The sequence below is a fragment of the Symphalangus syndactylus genome, chromosome 5 (assembly GCF_028878055.3).
Source record: "Symphalangus syndactylus isolate Jambi chromosome 5, NHGRI_mSymSyn1-v2.1_pri, whole genome shotgun sequence".
Classification (NCBI taxonomy): domain Eukaryota; kingdom Metazoa; phylum Chordata; class Mammalia; order Primates; family Hylobatidae; genus Symphalangus; species Symphalangus syndactylus.
In genome coordinates, this window is record NC_072427.2 from 52,645,826 (window position 1) to 52,663,760 (window position 17,935).

The 17,935-nt window shown below is 44.7% G+C and overlaps 2 protein-coding genes across 8 annotated transcripts in view; one reads left to right on the forward strand and one right to left on the reverse strand.

Annotated features, from left to right (window-relative positions):
- GABRG3 (gamma-aminobutyric acid type A receptor subunit gamma3) overlaps positions 1–17,935 on the forward strand; it is a 571,515-nt gene that overhangs the window by 87,790 nt on the left and 465,790 nt on the right. The window lies entirely within an intron of this gene.
- The window catches only part of LOC129482521 (uncharacterized), a 122,833-nt gene that overhangs the window by 8,927 nt on the left and 95,971 nt on the right, over positions 1–17,935 (reverse strand). The window contains exon 4 of one of the 7 annotated variants that reach the window (XM_063640252.1): positions 11,706–12,777. The exons of 5 other annotated variants lie outside the window; for them this stretch is intronic. In XM_063640252.1, coding sequence (XP_063496322.1) covers positions 12,717–12,777 — 61 coding nt within the window. In that variant the 3' untranslated portion in view covers positions 11,706–12,716. Of the gene's footprint in view, positions 1–11,705; positions 12,778–12,836; positions 17,669–17,935 lie in introns of those variants that run through there. One more of the 7 variants, XM_055278471.2, reaches the window with a different exon arrangement.

A 17,935-nucleotide genomic window follows, 5' to 3' on the forward strand; every position in this document is an offset into this window, starting at 1 on the left:
TTGCTAAATGTTTTGAACCCAGATAAAAATTTAATTTGTGAAATAACTGAATTACAGAAAACGAGAGAATCAGATGAGCAGGGGTCTCAGAAAATGCATTGAGAATAGGTCGTTTGCATCCAGGCAAGGTACAACACACTTAGTTGGTGAGGGAGGGCCGCCATGGCTCAGGGAGTCTGGAGGGGGTTCCATCCTGCTCCAGCCTGGGGAGAGGCTGCAGCAAGGGGTGCTGCAGGGGGGTGAGTACAGGGGCCCCATGCCTGCCAGAGGACTGCACCCCACTGTCCTTGGAGCAGGCTGTGTGCCTCTCATGTGCTCGTGTACTCTGAAGAGGGTGTGGAGGCCCAGGCTTCCTTTCCCTCAGAGGTGCCACTGACATGGTTTGTGTGCCAGCCCACCCTCTGATCCAGAACGTCCAGACAGAATCTCTGGGCAAATGCAAGCTCCGGGTGCCAGGCTCCTGGCCGACCTCACAAGCAGACTAGACATGGATCTGTTCGGAAACAGGGAGTTCATCTGGCCCCGGCAACAGGAGCCAGCTGGGAACTCAGCAGAGGAGCCCAAAGCCCCAGGAGCCGACCTCAGTCCCTCCATAGGGCCTGCAGGCAGGCGGCTGGGGCTTCGCTCTTCCACCCGTCCCCCATGGTATTACGAAGATCTTAGGTGTCTGAGAAAAACAGGCAGGTTTCGGTCCCCTGAAACTGCCACTGGAACTAATAGCATCAAATCATAACATCAATCAGCTGCCCACGGGAGGGCAGGCATTGTCAATTTCCTTCAAAAAGAAAGATGTCTTCAATGACCATTTGAAATTTCCTTAAACTTAAATCTCTCCCGAGAGATGTGGGGATTAAGTATATGTCACCATCATGTGGCTTCTGTGCCAGGTCGTGGCAACCTCAGCTCAGAGTCCAAGGCGCCGCCGGGCCCTGGTTCTCCTAACCCTGACCATCTCTGACTGTATCTCCCTCTCCTTCCTTCCTGCCCCCTGCAAATGGATGGAAGTTTGATCCTTCTGTGACAGCCAGGTCCTGACTTTCCTCCAGGTGTTTGGGGGTCCCCTGGGGCCTGCTGCCCACCACGCTATGGGGCTCTGTGAGCCTCGGACGCACAGCCTGTTAGAGGAAGTCAGTACTCGGATACTAGAGAAAGATGCAGCTTTGCAAGCTCAGAGATTCCCAGGAAGTGCTGAGCTGCCTTCGGGCAGGGTGGCTGCATGAGCATGCATCTCCTGCACATGGAAAGTTGGGTTTAATGCTCTGGTGTCTCTCTCTTGATGTGCATAACCGTTTTTGATTAAGGAGCCCTGCATTTTTATTTTGTGCTGGGCCCCACAAATTATGTAGGCAGCCCAGCTGCTGATGTGTCTTTGCCTTCAGGTTGTTCCTGCTTTCGCGTTACATGGGTCCACAGACTACAGTCGCACAAATCAGAGCTTCATTTATTTAAACTCTCATACGGTCTTAGAATTTCACTATCTTCCTGGAGCACCTGCTAGCTCTCTGTGCTTCACACTGTTTGTATTAGTTTCTTCCAGTTTCTAATCTTACAGCTTCTAACTTGGGAGCTCAATTTCTTCCCAGCAGCCTTACCAATCACTCCCCTGAGCTGGGGACCGACCGTAGAAATGAAAGTCACACACCCAGCAGGGATGCTGGTGATCATAGTCATGGAATAAGGCAAACCCGGGCTCAAATGCTCCCTCCCAAGTACTGAACATGACACTTTTCATTTCCCTTATTTGAAAAGCAGGCACAATAAAAACACCTATCAAATATATTTAAGAATTACATCAGAAATGCATAAACGGGTAGATGTGTTTAGTGCAATAGCTCATAGTTAACTCCCTGAAAGAAGAGTAAGAAAGGATGAGTGATGCGTGCACGCTGCTAGACCAGGAGAAGAGCAGGGCTCTGGGAGGGGCACAGTGAGCGGGGATGAAAGGTCGTATCCACCTGTGTGACAGCAGGACACCTGTGTGCCCTCCCTGGGCCTCTGTTTTTGTATTTGTTAAACTCTCTTGTGGACGGGCTGATTGTGGATTAATTAGATAGTACATCAAATGCCTGTGATGTTTTCTGAAATATGTTGAATAAGACCTATAATAAGTGGGTTTCTCTATTCTGTTCTGAGATGGGCCTTTCCAAAAGCAGAGGGGAAACACACGGCTTTTTGGTAGAGGAAGAAGATTTAAATTTAATCTCTGGTACATCCCGTTCTGATACCTATGTATATGCAGATTCTAAAGTGAGATTTAGTCTCTATATTGGGCATGGACTGAGATAGTCTCCACATGTTCTTTGATGACACACGCAGAGATTAGCTGTAGGGAAAAGACACAATATTTTACTTCCTGTATGAAGGAAGGCATTTGCTTTGAGCTGTTTCCTCCTTCTGTGCTCATGCCTGAAACTCTATCCCTGGGGCCCCCTGGTGACCCCAAACTGCATTCTTCCCTGCTTCCCGAGGGTGGGTGAAATTACTGTCCCTTTCTCACAGGCACAGCAGGGCTGTTCAGGTTTCCAGCCAACTCCCTCCACCTGGGAGGTGGCGGGGCAGCCACACACCATTGCCTTGCCGTTCGTTCTGCCGTTCCTAGGACAAGACAGCATCTCAGGGGATCTTAGGAGGATCTCTGGGTTTTACTAACAGTAAAGCTGTAAAGCCCTTATTTGCCCAGGAAAACGAGATTCCCTCGAATACCTAAACTCAGTAATGTAGAAGCAGCTGAGTTATTAAGATTCAGACTTCTGGAGGGGGCTGTTTTTATTCTTGAGTATTTTATTTCTAAGTGGATGACAGTAAGTTATTTTTATAAACTTTAAATTTAATTACAATATTATTAACTATTTCTTAAGTTATAAACTAATTATCTGTAATTACAAGGAAATTACTTATAGTAGTCATACAGTAATACCACTGATTACTATACATTAAGCATTACAATTTATTACCAATAGCTGTACCTATTTTGCTTATAATATGATGTTTAATATCATGGTCCTGCTATTGCAAATTATGTAGTTTTTAAACTCATGAGAGGAAGAGATTTATCCATTTCATATGGTAAGAGGAAAATGATCCAAATATGGTCAAATTTATACTGCTGTTAGCTCTAACACATAAAAGTCACTACAATGCTAGGTGTAACCAGATAACTTGAGGCAATAGGACTCAGTCCACAAATTCTGTGTATTTATTAGATGACCATAGTGCAGTTGTTTTTTACATTTGCTTAAATTCTATAGACTTTCATTCCAAAGTGAAAGAATCTAGACAAGCTACAATTGTTGACTCTCCTGATTTCAGTCATTTTAGGTAATGATTAGACCTGACCTAAATTTACTGGCAATTTAGAATCTCAGAAGAAATGCTGTTTTATTGATTTTATTTTTTTATTGAGGTCATGTCCCTGCAAAATGCATCTATCCATCAATGTCCATCCAGAAGATAAACTATAGTGAATTAGCCATTATTTATAATGGGTACACATGTTGATGAATAGTATATGTTGTGGACTGAATTTTGTGTCTGCCCCAAAATTCATCTGTTGAAATCCTAACTCCCAAGGTGGTGATATTAGGAGGTGTGTCCTTTGGGAAGGGGATTAAGTCAAGAGGGTGGAGGCCCCACACATGGGATTAGTGTCTTTATAAAAGGGACCTCAGAGAACTCTTGTCCCTTCCTCTGTGTGGGGACACAGCAGGAAGATACTATCTAAGACAGCAGTCCCCAACCTTTTTGGCACCAGGGACTGGTTTCATGGAAGACAGTTTTTCCACAGACCAGGGCTGGGGGGTTTCAGGATGATTCAAGTGCATTACATTTATTGTGCAGTCTACTTCTATTAATATTATATTGTAATATACAGTGAAATAAGTATACGACTTATACAACTCACCATCATGTAGAATCAGTGGGAGCCCTGAGCTTGTTTTCTAGCAATTAGATGGTCCCATCTGGGGGTGATGGGAGACGTGACAGATCATCAGGCATTAGATTCTCATAAGGAGTGTGCAACCTAGATCCCTTGCATGTGCAGTTCACAATAGGATTCGTGCTCCTGTGAGAATCTAATGCTGCCACTGATCTGACAGGAGGCGGAGCTCAGTAATGTGAGTGATGGGCAGCGGCTATAAATACAGATGAAGCTCCTCTTGCTCACCCGCCTCTCACCGCCTGCTGTGTGGCCCAGTTCCTAACAGGCCTTGGACCGATACCCGGCCACAGATTGGGGGTTGGGGCCCCCTGATCTAAGAGGAAGAATGCCGTATCTGGTAGAAGGATGGTGTGTTCCCTGTCCCACCCCCATGAAATTTCTGGTGGGGACTGGTCTGTCTTTATCTCTTGAGAGTGCTGAGTTATGTTGATCACGACACCTCTGATCACCTTGGGGGGTGCTGTCACTCCCGTGCCTCACATGGTGACCAGATCAGAGAAAGGACTCAGCCCTCAGGTGGTGGCACCATAGCCAGTGGCCAGTGGGGTCTCGGGGTGTGGCACAGGAGGTAGAAAAACTTGGCATTCTGTGGGCCAATGTGTAGTGTTAGGCCTGGATAATCACAGAAAATCTAAGCATAAGGCCCTTCATTCCTCCTGTAACTCCTTGATGAAAATGCCACAGTGCCTGTGAGGGTCCGTGATGGCAGGCCACTTCCCTCCTACTGCTTCTAAAACACACGAAATCTAGTATCAAGGCAAACAAAAACAAATGAGCAAGAAGATTCAGCAAATGGATTAGCAGATGATTAAAATACCTAATGTAGAGCTATGCTCATAGTTTAAAAAGTCTAGATACAGTGGACAATTTGGGGGAAAGATTAACCTGGATCAAAAGAAGAGGGAAACACAATTTCATACTATACTACAAGACTACATTAACCAAAATAGCATGGTACTGGCACAAAAACAGACATACGGGCAAGTGGAATAGAGTAGATAACCCAGGTAAAGCAACACACATACAACCAACTGATCTTTGAAAAAATTGATAAAAATAAGCAATAGGGAAAGGACTTTCTGTTCAGTAAATAGTGCTGGGAAAACAGGCTAGCCACATGCGGAAGAATGAAACTGGACCCTACATATCACCATATACAAAAATTAACTCAAGGTGGATTAAAGGCTTAAATGTAAGACATCAAAATAACAAAATCCTAGAAGAAAACCTAGGAAATGCCCTTCTGGATATTGGCTTTGGCAAAGAATTTATGGCTAAGTCCTCAAAAGCAATTGCAACAAAAACCAAAATTGACAGTGGGACCAAATAACTAAAAAACTTCTGCACAGCAACAGAAACTATCAACAGAGTAAATGGACAACCTACAGAGTGGGAGAAAATATTCACTATGCTTCTAATGGAGGCCTAATGTCCAGAATCTACAAGAAACTTAAATCAACAAACAAAAACAACCCCACTAGAAAGTGAGTAAAGGACATGGACAGATACTTCTCAAAAGAAGACATACAAGTGATCAACAAATGAAAAAATCCTCAACATCACTAATCATTAGAGAAGTGCAAATCAAAACCACAGCGAGAAACCATCTCACGCCAGTCAGAAGAGTTATTACTAAAAAGTTAAAAGCTAACAGGGTTGGAGAGGCTGCAGAGAAAAGGGAACACTTATACACTGTTGGTGAGAAGGTAAATTGGTTCAGCCATTGTGGAGGGCATTTTGGAGATTTCTCAAAGAAGTAAAGACAGAACTAGCAATCCCATTACCTAGTATATACCCAGTGGAAAATAAATCATTCTACCAAAAAGACATATGCACTTGTATGTTCACTGCACCACTATTCACAATAGCAAAGGCATGGAATGAACCCAAGTGCCCATAAATGGTTGACAGAAAAAAGAAAATGTGGTAAATATACACCATGAAATACTGTGCGGCCATTAAAAAAGAATGAAGGCATATCCTTTGCAGCAATATGGATGGGAAGGTGGAGGCCATGATCCTAAGCGAATTAATGCAGAAACAAAAATGAAATACTACATGTCATCACTTATAAGTGGAAGCTAAATTTGGGATACACATGGACATAAAGATGGCAATAGACACTGGGGACTTCAAAAGGAGGGAGGGGCCGGGCATGGCGGCTCACTCCTCTAATCCCAGCACTTTGACTGAGGCAGGTGGATCACCTGAGGTCAGGAGTTCAAGACCAGCCTGGCCAGCCTGGTGAAACCCCATCTCTACTAAAAAAATAGCACACACCTATAATCCCAGCTACTCAGGAGGCTGAAGTGGGAGAATCACTTGAGCCCGGGAGGCGGAGGATGCAGTGAGCCAAGATCGTACCACTACACTCCAGCCTGGGTGAAAGAGCCAAACTCCATCTCAAAAAGAAAAAAAAAAAAACAAAAAAGGAGGGAGGCTGTGAGGGGGCCAAGGACTGAAAAACTAGCTGTTGGGTTCTGTGTTCACTACCTGGGAGATGGGACCGATCAAAGTCCAAACCTCAGCATCACAAAATGTATCCAGGGAACATACCTGCACATGTACCCCCTGAATCTAAAATAAAAATAGAAATAAGGAAGAAGGAAATAAGCAACACTGGAAAAAATTGAAAAAGTTATCAAAGAATTTCCTCCAAAAAAGGTTCCAGAGCCAAAGTCACGTTTTTCAGATTTTTTCAGAAGCAACACTCCCAAGGCTGTAAGACTCGACTGAGTGTTACAAGAAAGGTGGAAACACATCTGTTTATTTTGTGGTTCTGCCCTGACTCCCATACAGAAATCTGGACAGGACAACGCAGAGCTGCAGATCCGTCAGATGGAATGGCTACAGATCATTCTTGATGCCAGGGATGGTGCTCCAAAAGCAGCTATTACTCTGAAAGGACACTCAGCAGATCCGGGGGCTTCAGGTTGTGAGATGAGCTCTGTATCGAGTAGGGAGAAACAGCTGCTGTGCACCACACTGAAGCCGTGAGACCAGCGGGGAACTACTTGTCTTCATTAAGATCGACTACAAAAGTCTAAGTTACTGTCCTCATTTTGAGGGGGACTCTGAGTGGACCCTTGGTGGAATGGTCGTCAGCCACAAAGCAAGAGCGTCAAACCTGAGAGTGAAACTGGGCAAAGTTTGTAAGTTACAGCCCAGGGGCCAAGACCTGTTTTTTTTTTTTTTTTTTTAAATGACTTGTCAGCTAATAATAGTCTTTACATTCTTAAAGGATTGTGAAAAACAGCAGCAGCAGCAGCAACAACAACTAGCCCCCCATACAAAAGAAGGCTGTGTAATAGAGACTCCGTGTCCCACATCGGAGCAGCCTGTGATAGAGGCTCCGTGTCCCACACTAGAGCAGCTTGCTGGCACGTCCCGGGCTTTCACCCCTGTAACATCTTAAGAAGGATGGAAAGACCAATCAGTACAAAAAAATAACCTGAACTTGTTACATCTGTAACTTGGGGAAATTAGTTGTAAAGCTGTCATTATTTGCTAATGATATGAGTATTTAGGAAGTCAAAAGGAGACAATGGAAGACTTAGATACAGGTGGAGTATCCCAAATCTGAAAATCGGAAATCCAGAAGGCTCCAAAATCCAAAGCTTTGTGAGCACTGACCTGATGCAACAAATAGAAAATCCCACACCTGACCTCACATGGCAGGTCACAGTCAAACGCTGGCGCAGAACACACGGTGTTTTCAGCATCCCCACGGGAATAATAAAATTACCTTCAGGCTACATGCATAAGGTGTGTATGAAACATAAATGAATTCCTGTTTATACTTGGTTTCCATTTTTAAGATATTTCATTATATATATGGAAATATTTTCAAATATGAAATAATCTGAAATCTGAAACACTTCTGGTCCCATGCATTTCAGATAGGGGATACCCAACCAGTAATGATGGAGATTATCAAAGGTTTGAGAACAAAGCAAAAGCATCCTCAAAAGTCATTGAGAAAAAAAAATCATCCCAGAAATACTAGGGAAATATACGGTTTTTAATTTTTAAAGAGTTTTATATTATTTTAATTGGCAAATAATAAATGCACATGTTGATGAGGTACAATGTGACACTTTGATACAGGTATACATTCTGCAATGATCAACTCAAGGTAATATTTTTTAAAAATTTGCAGGAGGAGAAGAATCACAAATAGTCACAAACAGAAAATAAATGTACAGGCTGGGTACAGTGGCTCAAACCTGTAATCCTAGCACTTTGGGAGGCTGAAGTGGTGGGTTACTTGAGTCCAGGAGTTCAAGGTCAGCCTGGGCAACATGGAGAAAACCCATGTCTACAAAAAATACAAAATAATTAGCCAGGTATGGTGGTGCACACCTGTAGTCCCAGCTGCTTGGGAGGCTGAGGTGGGAGGATCACTTGAGGCTGGGGGGTACTGAGGCTGCAGTGAGCTGTGATTGTGCCACTGTACTCCAGCCTGGTTGACAGAGTGAGACCCTGTCTCCAAAAAAAAAAAAAAAAGAAAAAGAAAAAAGAAAATAAACATACAAAACAATGATAAAGTCAGTGACCAAAGAGTAATTCATTTAGCAAATATATATTGAAAGATTGAACCCTTTCTTTGAGTCAGGCATGGTTTTAGGTCCTGAAATGAAAATTAACACCAGACAACCAGCCTGAGAATTTGCAAGAATGTTCTAAAAAGTGATCATGCGGTGCTGGAAAAAGCTGTGGAAAGAAGTGAGAAGTGTTGTCCAGTGTTGGTGGGAGAATGAAACGGGTGTGTGGAGAGTGTTTGTGAGAAGCCTCCGCCGGAAGGAGCTCAGATCCTGCTGTTGGTACTCCAAGCTCGGACTGAGTGGGAAGTTCACAAGACCCCCCACAGTGGCTTCCACTGCAAACAGAAAACCAGTGGACATGAGGATGGGAGAGGTGGTGGATGAATGTTTTCATTAGAGTTGTTGGTTTATTCTGCAATTAATGGAACTCATTTGTAGGGTAGCTTTTTAAGAATGGCTCCAGCACGTTGTTCTGGATTCTTCACTGATTTCTCCTGAGACCCAAGGCTGTGATCAGGAAAAAGCACGTGCTCATCATCTAGTTCCTCTGTGTACAGTATGTGCTCGGGTCGTCCTTAACGAAAAATGTTGTCCCTGTCTCCTATCTCCTCTTGTTCAGACTCTATACTCTTCCCTGCTTATTATCAAGGGAAGGATTCAGAGACAGGGTGTGGAGTAGACATTGCTCTCATGTCCATTGTCCAGGTGGAGAAATAAACCTTCCAACAGTGGCCAGGACCCCTAACCCCAGCCCCTTCTTGAAGCTTTTAGCCCTTCATTCCATTTTTTTGGTCACCAGATTTTTAGCTGGTTGTTTTTTCCAAGGGTGGATCTTTCTTCCTAACTCACACACAGGAAACTCCTCTGCTTCTTGTGCCTATCGTGGCTGACAACTTCAATAAAGAAGTTTTCCAATCTGGCCAGGACAAAAGTCACAGAACATAATTTTTATGGGATTAAGCCATTTCTGCTCCTGTAGTTTCAGTAGAGAATGTTTTCTGAAACCAGCTTACAAGAAGACGTCAACACTTAAGGTGATTTTTGCCTCTGATTTTTAGGAGAAAATGGTAAATGACAAGTACAGTGTCTGAGATTTATTAAAACAAAAGAATTTCAGAGAATGTCATGGGGCGGTTTGAGGTCTGCTCAGTTTCCTGTGCCTTATACGTCTACGGGGCTGCACGATCCTAGAAGACATGTCTGGGCCCCCTGGAAAGGCCTCTGGGCTGTGGAGGGCGCCGGTGATGGAGAGAGGAGTCCTGGCCACGAGGCCACCCTCGGGGCTCCCATTGCTCATGTCCTTTAGGCGTTTCCTAAGTAAAAGCTGGTGTTGTTTTCCAGGAATCTTACCATGTACTTATTCTTTGGAAATTTATCATACTGGCAGGTGGAATCGGTGTAGTTCAGGACATTTGCCATTTAATCGAGACATAGAAAAGCCATATTTACTTGCCTCAAAGAGGTCCCAGTGATGAAGAAATAAAGGAAGTTTCCATGCATATCCACAACCAGAAGGAAAGTCATGACAGCCCATTCCCATTGCAACTTGAGAGGACCTGTGCTCTGGCCTCTGCAGCCGGGCTTCTTACAGGACATGAGAGTGCACTGTCTGTCCACTGGGAGGCGGCTTGTATATTCACACTCACAGCGAATCTGCCGACAGTTCCCAAAGCCGAGGAAGCATACAGACTTTGCCAGCGGTTGGGTGGCGAGGCTGCATTCCATGCTCATCTGCTCCATTTGCAGAGCCAGCCTTGAATTTTAAAGTCCTGTCTGACTGGACTCCTGTGATGACTCACTATGATAACGCATCAGAACACAGGGATCTTAAATATGCAGGGACAAAATAAGAGAAGCGCTGATTTCGCCAAGGAAGTCCAGGTGTTCCCATTTACGCTGCATCTGAGAATGGAGATGATAGGGACAAGAGTCCACACCAGGCTATCTCCGCACAGCGGCACTCAGAATTACAGACGGCAGAGTCTTGCTGAGCAGTGTAGATGAGGGTAGAGATTTTTGAGTATGCTTTTCATTGTAAGTTTTGGAGGCGTCCATTAGGGCCACTCAGCAGAGGTCTGAATCATCTGATTGCTCTGTTTGACTCAGTGTTGGAAGCCTGTTGAACAGGAAATGAGCTATTTCTTGCTCAGCCAGAAGTTGCAGCATCTTTGAAATTTGGGAAGTTAATTTATAAATTCCCAACTGTCCGGCTACATGTCAAGTGTCTGGTCATTGTTTTGATTTGTTGCAATCTGTGAAAGTACTTTTTTTTTTTCAAAGTCAAATTGCCATATTGGAAACCAGGAGCCACCATCTTTGAACAATTAGAGATTAGAGATTTGCTGTGACTTTACCCATACAGTGCTTAAGACCGATTTAGTCTATTAGAAACCAGTAAGTTCGCGGGCCTCATCAAAACTGATAAGTGATTAGCACTGTCTATAAAACTATGCCATATTGTATAAAGTAGACTTGCTTCTTAACTATTTTTGTGTTGCTATAGTACATATTTCTGAAAAGCTCTTAGACTAAACGCAACCATCGTCACCAATAAAACCATTAATGAACCCTATACACAAATGAACTTTGAATCCTGTGGCACTATTAAAACAATTTTAGACCTTGATTTGCCATTTGGGGAATGCTAAGCTGCTGTAACAGGAGACTCATACTAATTCACTGAATTGGAAAATATGGAAATTCTTCATATAAGAACTCTGAAGTGAGCATTTCAGGCTGGCAGGCTGCCCTGATGCCTTCTACCATTCAGGGAAGCAGAAGACAATGGAGGCTCTGCCACTCCCAACATGAGGCTGCAGAGGTTGCCGTACATGCTCTTTATAGCCAGCAGGAAGGCCTGAAGGGCACCCCTACTGCTCTCTACATTTCCCTTGGGGAGAGCTGAGTCTTGGGGCCACAGCCAGCTGCAGGTGGTTTGGAAGTGGGATTTCCACCTGGCGGACACCATGCTCCCATCGGCAACCCTTCTGTTACAGAAAATTGGCAAAACGGATTTTGGTGGACAAATAGCAGTCTCGATCACAGTTCTGTTATTTTATAAGCTGAATCCCGGTTATGAGATACTGTATTGGCTATAATTTCCAAGTTTCTATTGATAGCTGTTATAACATTTTTATTCCAATTTGAAAATTTGGATCAATAAATATTGAATTGCAGATATAGTTCTAAATCAAGTATATAACTCTGTTCACCTCTTACGCTGTTAAGAAACCTAAAGGCATTTGACATACACTGTTTTTCATTCCTATGTTAGATGTCCAAGAGAGGAGACATGTGTTCCAAGACTGTGGTCCTGAGATGGCATGAAGGCGAGTGAAGCAGAGTGAAAGGGTTTGCTGCCATGGGCATAGGTCTGGGTCCTGGCGGACAATGGTGCTTCACTCTGAACAAAGACACAGATGGATTATTGACCACTAGGTGGCACCACTGAGAATAGAAATGTCTGCACCAATCACCAGGGAGCTGGGAGTGCTCTTTGCTTAAGGATCTGCATTCCATTGTAGCAAAAGGTGGCCATTCCTGCTACCTCTGTGCAGTCAAAGCTTATTGAAGAAAGAACAGTGTTCTCTTTCTAGATTTTCTTCTCTTAAGTAGAAATTAATTATAACCTTAAGTAGAAATTAATTATAACCTTTAGTTATAAAATTAAACACTAGACTTTCCACAATGTGGTCATAAACCAAGAGATGAGGAAACATGGCAACTACATTATTTTAAAATGTGCATTTTGATTTATGTGACAGTAAGAGGAGTTTAAAATCCAGTTGGTTTTTAACATTTTTGTATCTAACTGCTTATTGTCAAGAGCTTTCCCAGGAGGAGAGATTGTCTAAGACCATTATGCATCTTTGTCCAACGTGAACTTTGGTTTTATTTTGCAGCAAGAAAGGGTGGGGTGGCATCTATTTGAATGCAGCCTACTGGCCTGTTGGTGCTATTCCTCCTTGGCCACCCTGGCCCCTGAGCAGGGTTGGAGCTTCCCTTTGCAGGTTGGTGCACAAAGACGTGGCATGCTGCTCCGGAAACTGCTCTGGGAAACTTCTGGTGGCCCCACAGGCTCTTGGAACTAACAGACTGTGTCATTATCACATGCTGCAAAGCAATCCCTGCTTGTAAGGACTCAGCTCAACTTCAGAAGTTCCCTGAGACTTCGAGAATGTCAACGGATGCATGCTGTCGTGAGTCCATGCCATTCGGTGAACTTGATGGAATCATTCTGTGTGAAGTGTTAAGTGGCGTGGGGATGATGCAGAGACTATTTCTGATGAGTCCCTGCCCAAAAGGAAAATCAAATATGAGGCAGCAGGAATCATGTCTAAGTGGAAATACAGAGACGGAGCTGTAGGGTGTAAGGAAGGAGGGACCTTTCTTCCTTTGCCATTTCACTGATTATTTTATGTGCTTGAAAATAGCCACAACACTTTCTCCCCTCTGTAAAGGGAATGATGGCTTTGGTCTAGTTTTTACATTTCTCTCCTCAGCTCTTATGTCTCCTAGCAGGTCTGACTACAAATAGTTCCATTATTTCTTCTCTATGGTCCTAATAGGTCTCTGGGTTTTTTTTTGGAATCACTAAATGCCATCAAATACTCTCTAGTTTACTTAATAGGGTGATGGCCATACCTCCATACAATTTGCCTCAGTGAGGCCATAAGTAGCACATTTTGAATGTAAAAGATGAGAAGGTCATCATACAAAACAGGAGTCTATGAAGAACGAGGCAATTGCCATTGCTTGCCTGTGTTTGATATTTTCTTCTCCCAGTAAGGTAAATATACAGACAGGTGTTGTGTATGCTGGTAAGAAGTGAAAGGCCAATTGGTTGAGAGTTTATTGTGTACTTTTACGTGTGTTCATGGCCGTGTTCATCAGGTGTCTGCTCTTACATCACTGGTGCAGTGAAGGGTGTCCTTGCATCACTCGATCGAGGACGCCCCAGTGGCTAACGGCATGAGAACGCCGCACTGTCTGCTCTCACACTGTATATGGGGCTGCGTGGATTCTGAACGCTGGCCATCTAGCTGATTAGGGTTTTTAATAAGTCTATTGTAACAAAACAATGCTCCATTGTGGTAACTGCTCTTTTTTTCTTTGGTTAAAATTAAATGTCATATTTTGCCCTTTCACTAGAAAACAAACTGTTCAGCTGCATAAAACACTCCAGATTATGATTTAAACTGTCTCAAGTTTCATCCATGTACTTATGAGTGATGTTCCCGCATGCCAGTCACAAGCAGTAGAGATTTACTGGTTTCAAAGAAAATGCTCAAGTTGATTGATGGGGTAAGTCTCCCTATCTTCTATCTCCCTGTTCCCCACCAAAGAGAAAAAAAGCGTTTTCCCTGCTGACTGCAGTGTCAGCTTTGACCCCAACTTAGTTGATAACCTTGAATAAATTGCATTCCAATAGCAAGCCAGATGGATTTTAAAGGATATCCGGGCCTGGTGGAAGCCTCAGCACCCCTCTCCCGCCCCGTGCGGAAATCCTGCTGCACTCCCGAGAGGCACTGCCTGCCCTCTGCTCTGGCATTTTCCCTAGGAGGCACTTCCACGTTTGAACAGTTCCTATGACTAACAGATGCATCTTAGGAAGCTGAAATCGGCCTCCTCCTTCCTTCTGTCCACTGACCCTATACTTTGCCTTCTGGAGTGCTACAGAATCTCTCTCATACACCATCACGGGCTGCCTTCCGGGCAGCTGACGGCAGCTGTCATGTTCTCTGAGTCTTGCTGTCCCATGAGAGTGCCTATGATAGAGTTTCCAGACCTGGCCAGGTCCCAGGGGACTATTGGCTGTGCAAACGGGGACTCCCCTTTGGAGCCAGAATCCGTGGATGTGGAGTCACAGGAGAGGGAGCTGGCTCCGTTGTGCTTATATGTGCACGTGGGCACGTGGGTGCTGGTGAGTTCACCCTGACCACTTTTAAAAGACTGAGTATTGGCTGGGTGTGGTGGCTCATGCCTGTAATCCCAGCACTTCAGGAGGCTGAGGCGGGCAGATCACCTGAGGTCAGGAGTTCAAGACCAGCCTGGCCAACATGGTGAAACTCCATCTCTACTTAAAAAAAAAAAAAAAAAAAAAAAATTAGCTGGGCATGATGGCAGGTGCTTGTAATCCCAGCTACTCAGGAGGCTGAGGCAGGAGAATCGCTTGAACCTGGGAGACAGAGGTTGCAGTGAGCTAAGATCCTGCCATTACACTGCAGCCTGGGCGACAGAGAGAGACTGTGTTTCAAAAAACAAACAAACCAACAAAAACAAAAAACAAAAAACACTGAGTATGTCAATCTTTAGCTTGAGAGCAGGGATAGTTTTTACTGTGAACAATCCTTTAACCAGATGTTTTATGTTCCCGTGTAGGCGCCACGAGGGCCAGGTGTAGAGTGTTAGTACTTACTAGTTAATGCTCCATTAATTTTTATTGAACTGTAAAGGATGTGTTTAAAAGATAAAGTAAATCCTAAAAGGGAAATTTAACAAGTTAATTTCTTTGGAGCTATTACTTTATTTGTAAAATAAGTGGATTTGGCCAAAATATATCTGGGATCTTTTTGGCACTAATATTTGCTGATCCTTTCAATGGAAAAGAAATTCCTGTATCATGATTCAATGTCCTGAGACGTCATTTTGCACTGCAAAATGTAAACAGCAGGTGATGCATGATGCATTTTTCCCCCCAATAAGGAATGAGCTCAAAGGATGAAATGTGTAGTTTTAATTACTCCCTTGCCTAAGCCCAACTAAACTGTTGCAAGTTGAGAACAAAATTGGAGCCATGACAAAGGTGGAAAGCAGCCGACCAACATAACTTCCCTTTCAGTGTTATCCCTGCCTGCGCTGCAGGGACACACAGGAGTGTCTTCGGGTGAACGTTTTCAGGTGGAGATCCAGATCCGCAGGTGTCTTTGGCAAACCTTGTGGAGTGCCTGATATAGCTTGGATGTTTGTCCCCTCCAGATCTCTGTTAAAATGCGATCCTCAATCTCGGAGGTGGGGCCTGGTGGGAGGTATCTGGATCATGGGGCGGATCCCTCACGAACTGCTTGGGCCATCCCCTTGCTGATGAGTGAGCTCTAGCTCTGAGTTTGCACCAGATCTGGTTGTTTAAGATTGTGTGGCCCCCTGTTTCCCTGGCTTGCTCTGCCCTGACCATGTGATGCGCCTTCTGCCTGTGACTGAAAGGAAGCTTCCTGAGCCCTCCCTAGAAGCAGATGCTTCCTGTACAGCCTGCAGAACTGTGAGCAGTTAAACTTCTTTTCTTCTAAATCACCCAGTCTCAGATATTTCTTTATAGCCTTGCGAGAATGGCCTAAGACAGCACCTTAGGAATGAGCCAGCTCAGGCCAGGTGGGGTTGCCCTGAAGCCTGGCGTCAATCACTGCTGTCTTTGCAACGAGCACAGAGTCTGCCCTTGCAGAGTCCCCCAGGTCAGAATGAGCAATGCAAGCTGTTCTGGGAGGCAGGAAAGACCTGCTGGCTGCCCGGCCTGCTCACCCACTTCCCCACATCCCTTCTCCTTTTGCCTCCTTTCCTGACATGGGTGTCATTTCAGGGTTGATGTGAAACCCACACATTCCATCCCTTACTGCCCTCTAGGTGCTGTCCCCGATCAGAGAAATGATCAACCAAGCAACTGTTTTTGGAGATGCAGTAGATTCGTTTAATGTATTTATCTCAAGAAGCAAATGATCCCTTGGGTTTGGAGAGAGAAATAGAAGGAACTGGACACCTAGTGGGGTGGCAGAGAGTGCAGGGCAGAGGTACAAAGGAAGCCCGCAGCCTCTCCCCAGAAGGGTGCAGGGTGGAAAACACACCTTTGATACTGGATACTCGCAGTGTTGGCTAGCATGAGGTGTGAGAAGCAGATGGCCACACGTCACTCTGGTTAGAGAAGTGAAATGTTTCAGCCTGAATCAGGTCTTGACCATCAGGTGTGAGAGTCCCTCCAGGCCCGGCGGTAAGGCCTGTGGTTGCGCTGGAGTCATGTGAAACTGGAGCTTGGTGCAGCGTTTCTGACCCTTCTCTTCGTCCATGAATCTCACCCGTTCTCAGGAGCCCCAGCCCACTGACTCCTCAGGAAAGGGAGTGCTGGGCTTTCTGGCCTTTGTCTGGCTTAGTTGGGTGGTCTTGTTGAGGGGTTAGGGCTCAGGTGGGCAGCTGACTCTTTGTTCACTGTCCTCTAGCCCCTTGTTTCAGGAAGCATGCTAAATAATGGGGTGGGGTTGCCTTACTGCTTCCATCATCCTTCATCCACTCTCCTTTCATCTCAGCTGGGGGACCAAAGTGTTATTTAAAGAATGAGCGTGCAGCACGCAACCCACAGGAGGGCCTTATTTGGGCCTTCTCATCAGAGCAGGGTGTCCGCAGGTGCTTTCAGGTCTCAGGGCCTCTGCACACCATCCTGTGTGTTTGCAATACTTTGATTTTCTAGCCATACATGACTGGTTATTGATGGTGCACTGAAAAATGAGGACTGAGTCCCACCTTCTCTTCATGACCATCTAAACATCTTTAAAAGTGTGTCAAATGGTATTCTTTTTTAATAAATATACAACTGAGACACTAATTTTAGTCAGTTAAATTTTGTTCCTCCAATAGAGTCACCAGTAAAGAGGCTGACGTCATCATTTTTCCTGAGAAGGTGCAGGTGCCATGTGGTGGGTTCCTGCACCCTCTCTTTGAGGCACCCATTGCTTCCTTGGAAGCTGGTGACTAGTCTCACGTTGGCTGCCACTCTCAATGGGGACACTCTGGAGGAAAGGCTGTTTATGGCGGTCTACTTTTCACTCACTGTAACGAGTGGATGAATGAATGAATGAATGAATGAATACTAAGTGAACAAATGGATGCAGGAATTTGGTTCTGCTTTATGATCTGCACAATGAAACGTTTAAGTAGGACTTGCTGTTGCTTCTGTGCTGGGGATTCAGCAAAACCTGCTGCTAGACAGTCATCTTCATGTCTAAAAACTGGAAAGGGTCTGAGGCTGTTACATTATTATTGCAAGAATTGAAGGCAGAATTCCAGGAATGTGTTTTTCCCTAGTTGGTCGGATGTTTCCCGGTGGTGAGGACACAGGAGCCCAATTTCTCTCTCTCTTGGTCCCCGGAGAAGCTGCTGTGAGTAGCCAGTGGGTCTCTGTTCCTTCCATTCCCGATATCCCCTGGGTTTGGACCAGAACATTTACAAGGAAATGTGGAGTCAACTCCAATAATCTCTGTGTGCTTTGCGTTGTTTTGATAAAAGATGTGTAGCATAAGACTTTCGTTTGCAAAGAACTTACAAGAGAAGAGACCTTAGCTCCCTGCTGAGCAGCCTTCCGGCAGTCACTGGGGTCACCTTGCCGCCACCGAACAACCAAAATGCTGCCCAATAGGACACAGCACTTTACTTGCTACTTTTTGAAAAATAATGGAAAAATAACCTGAGT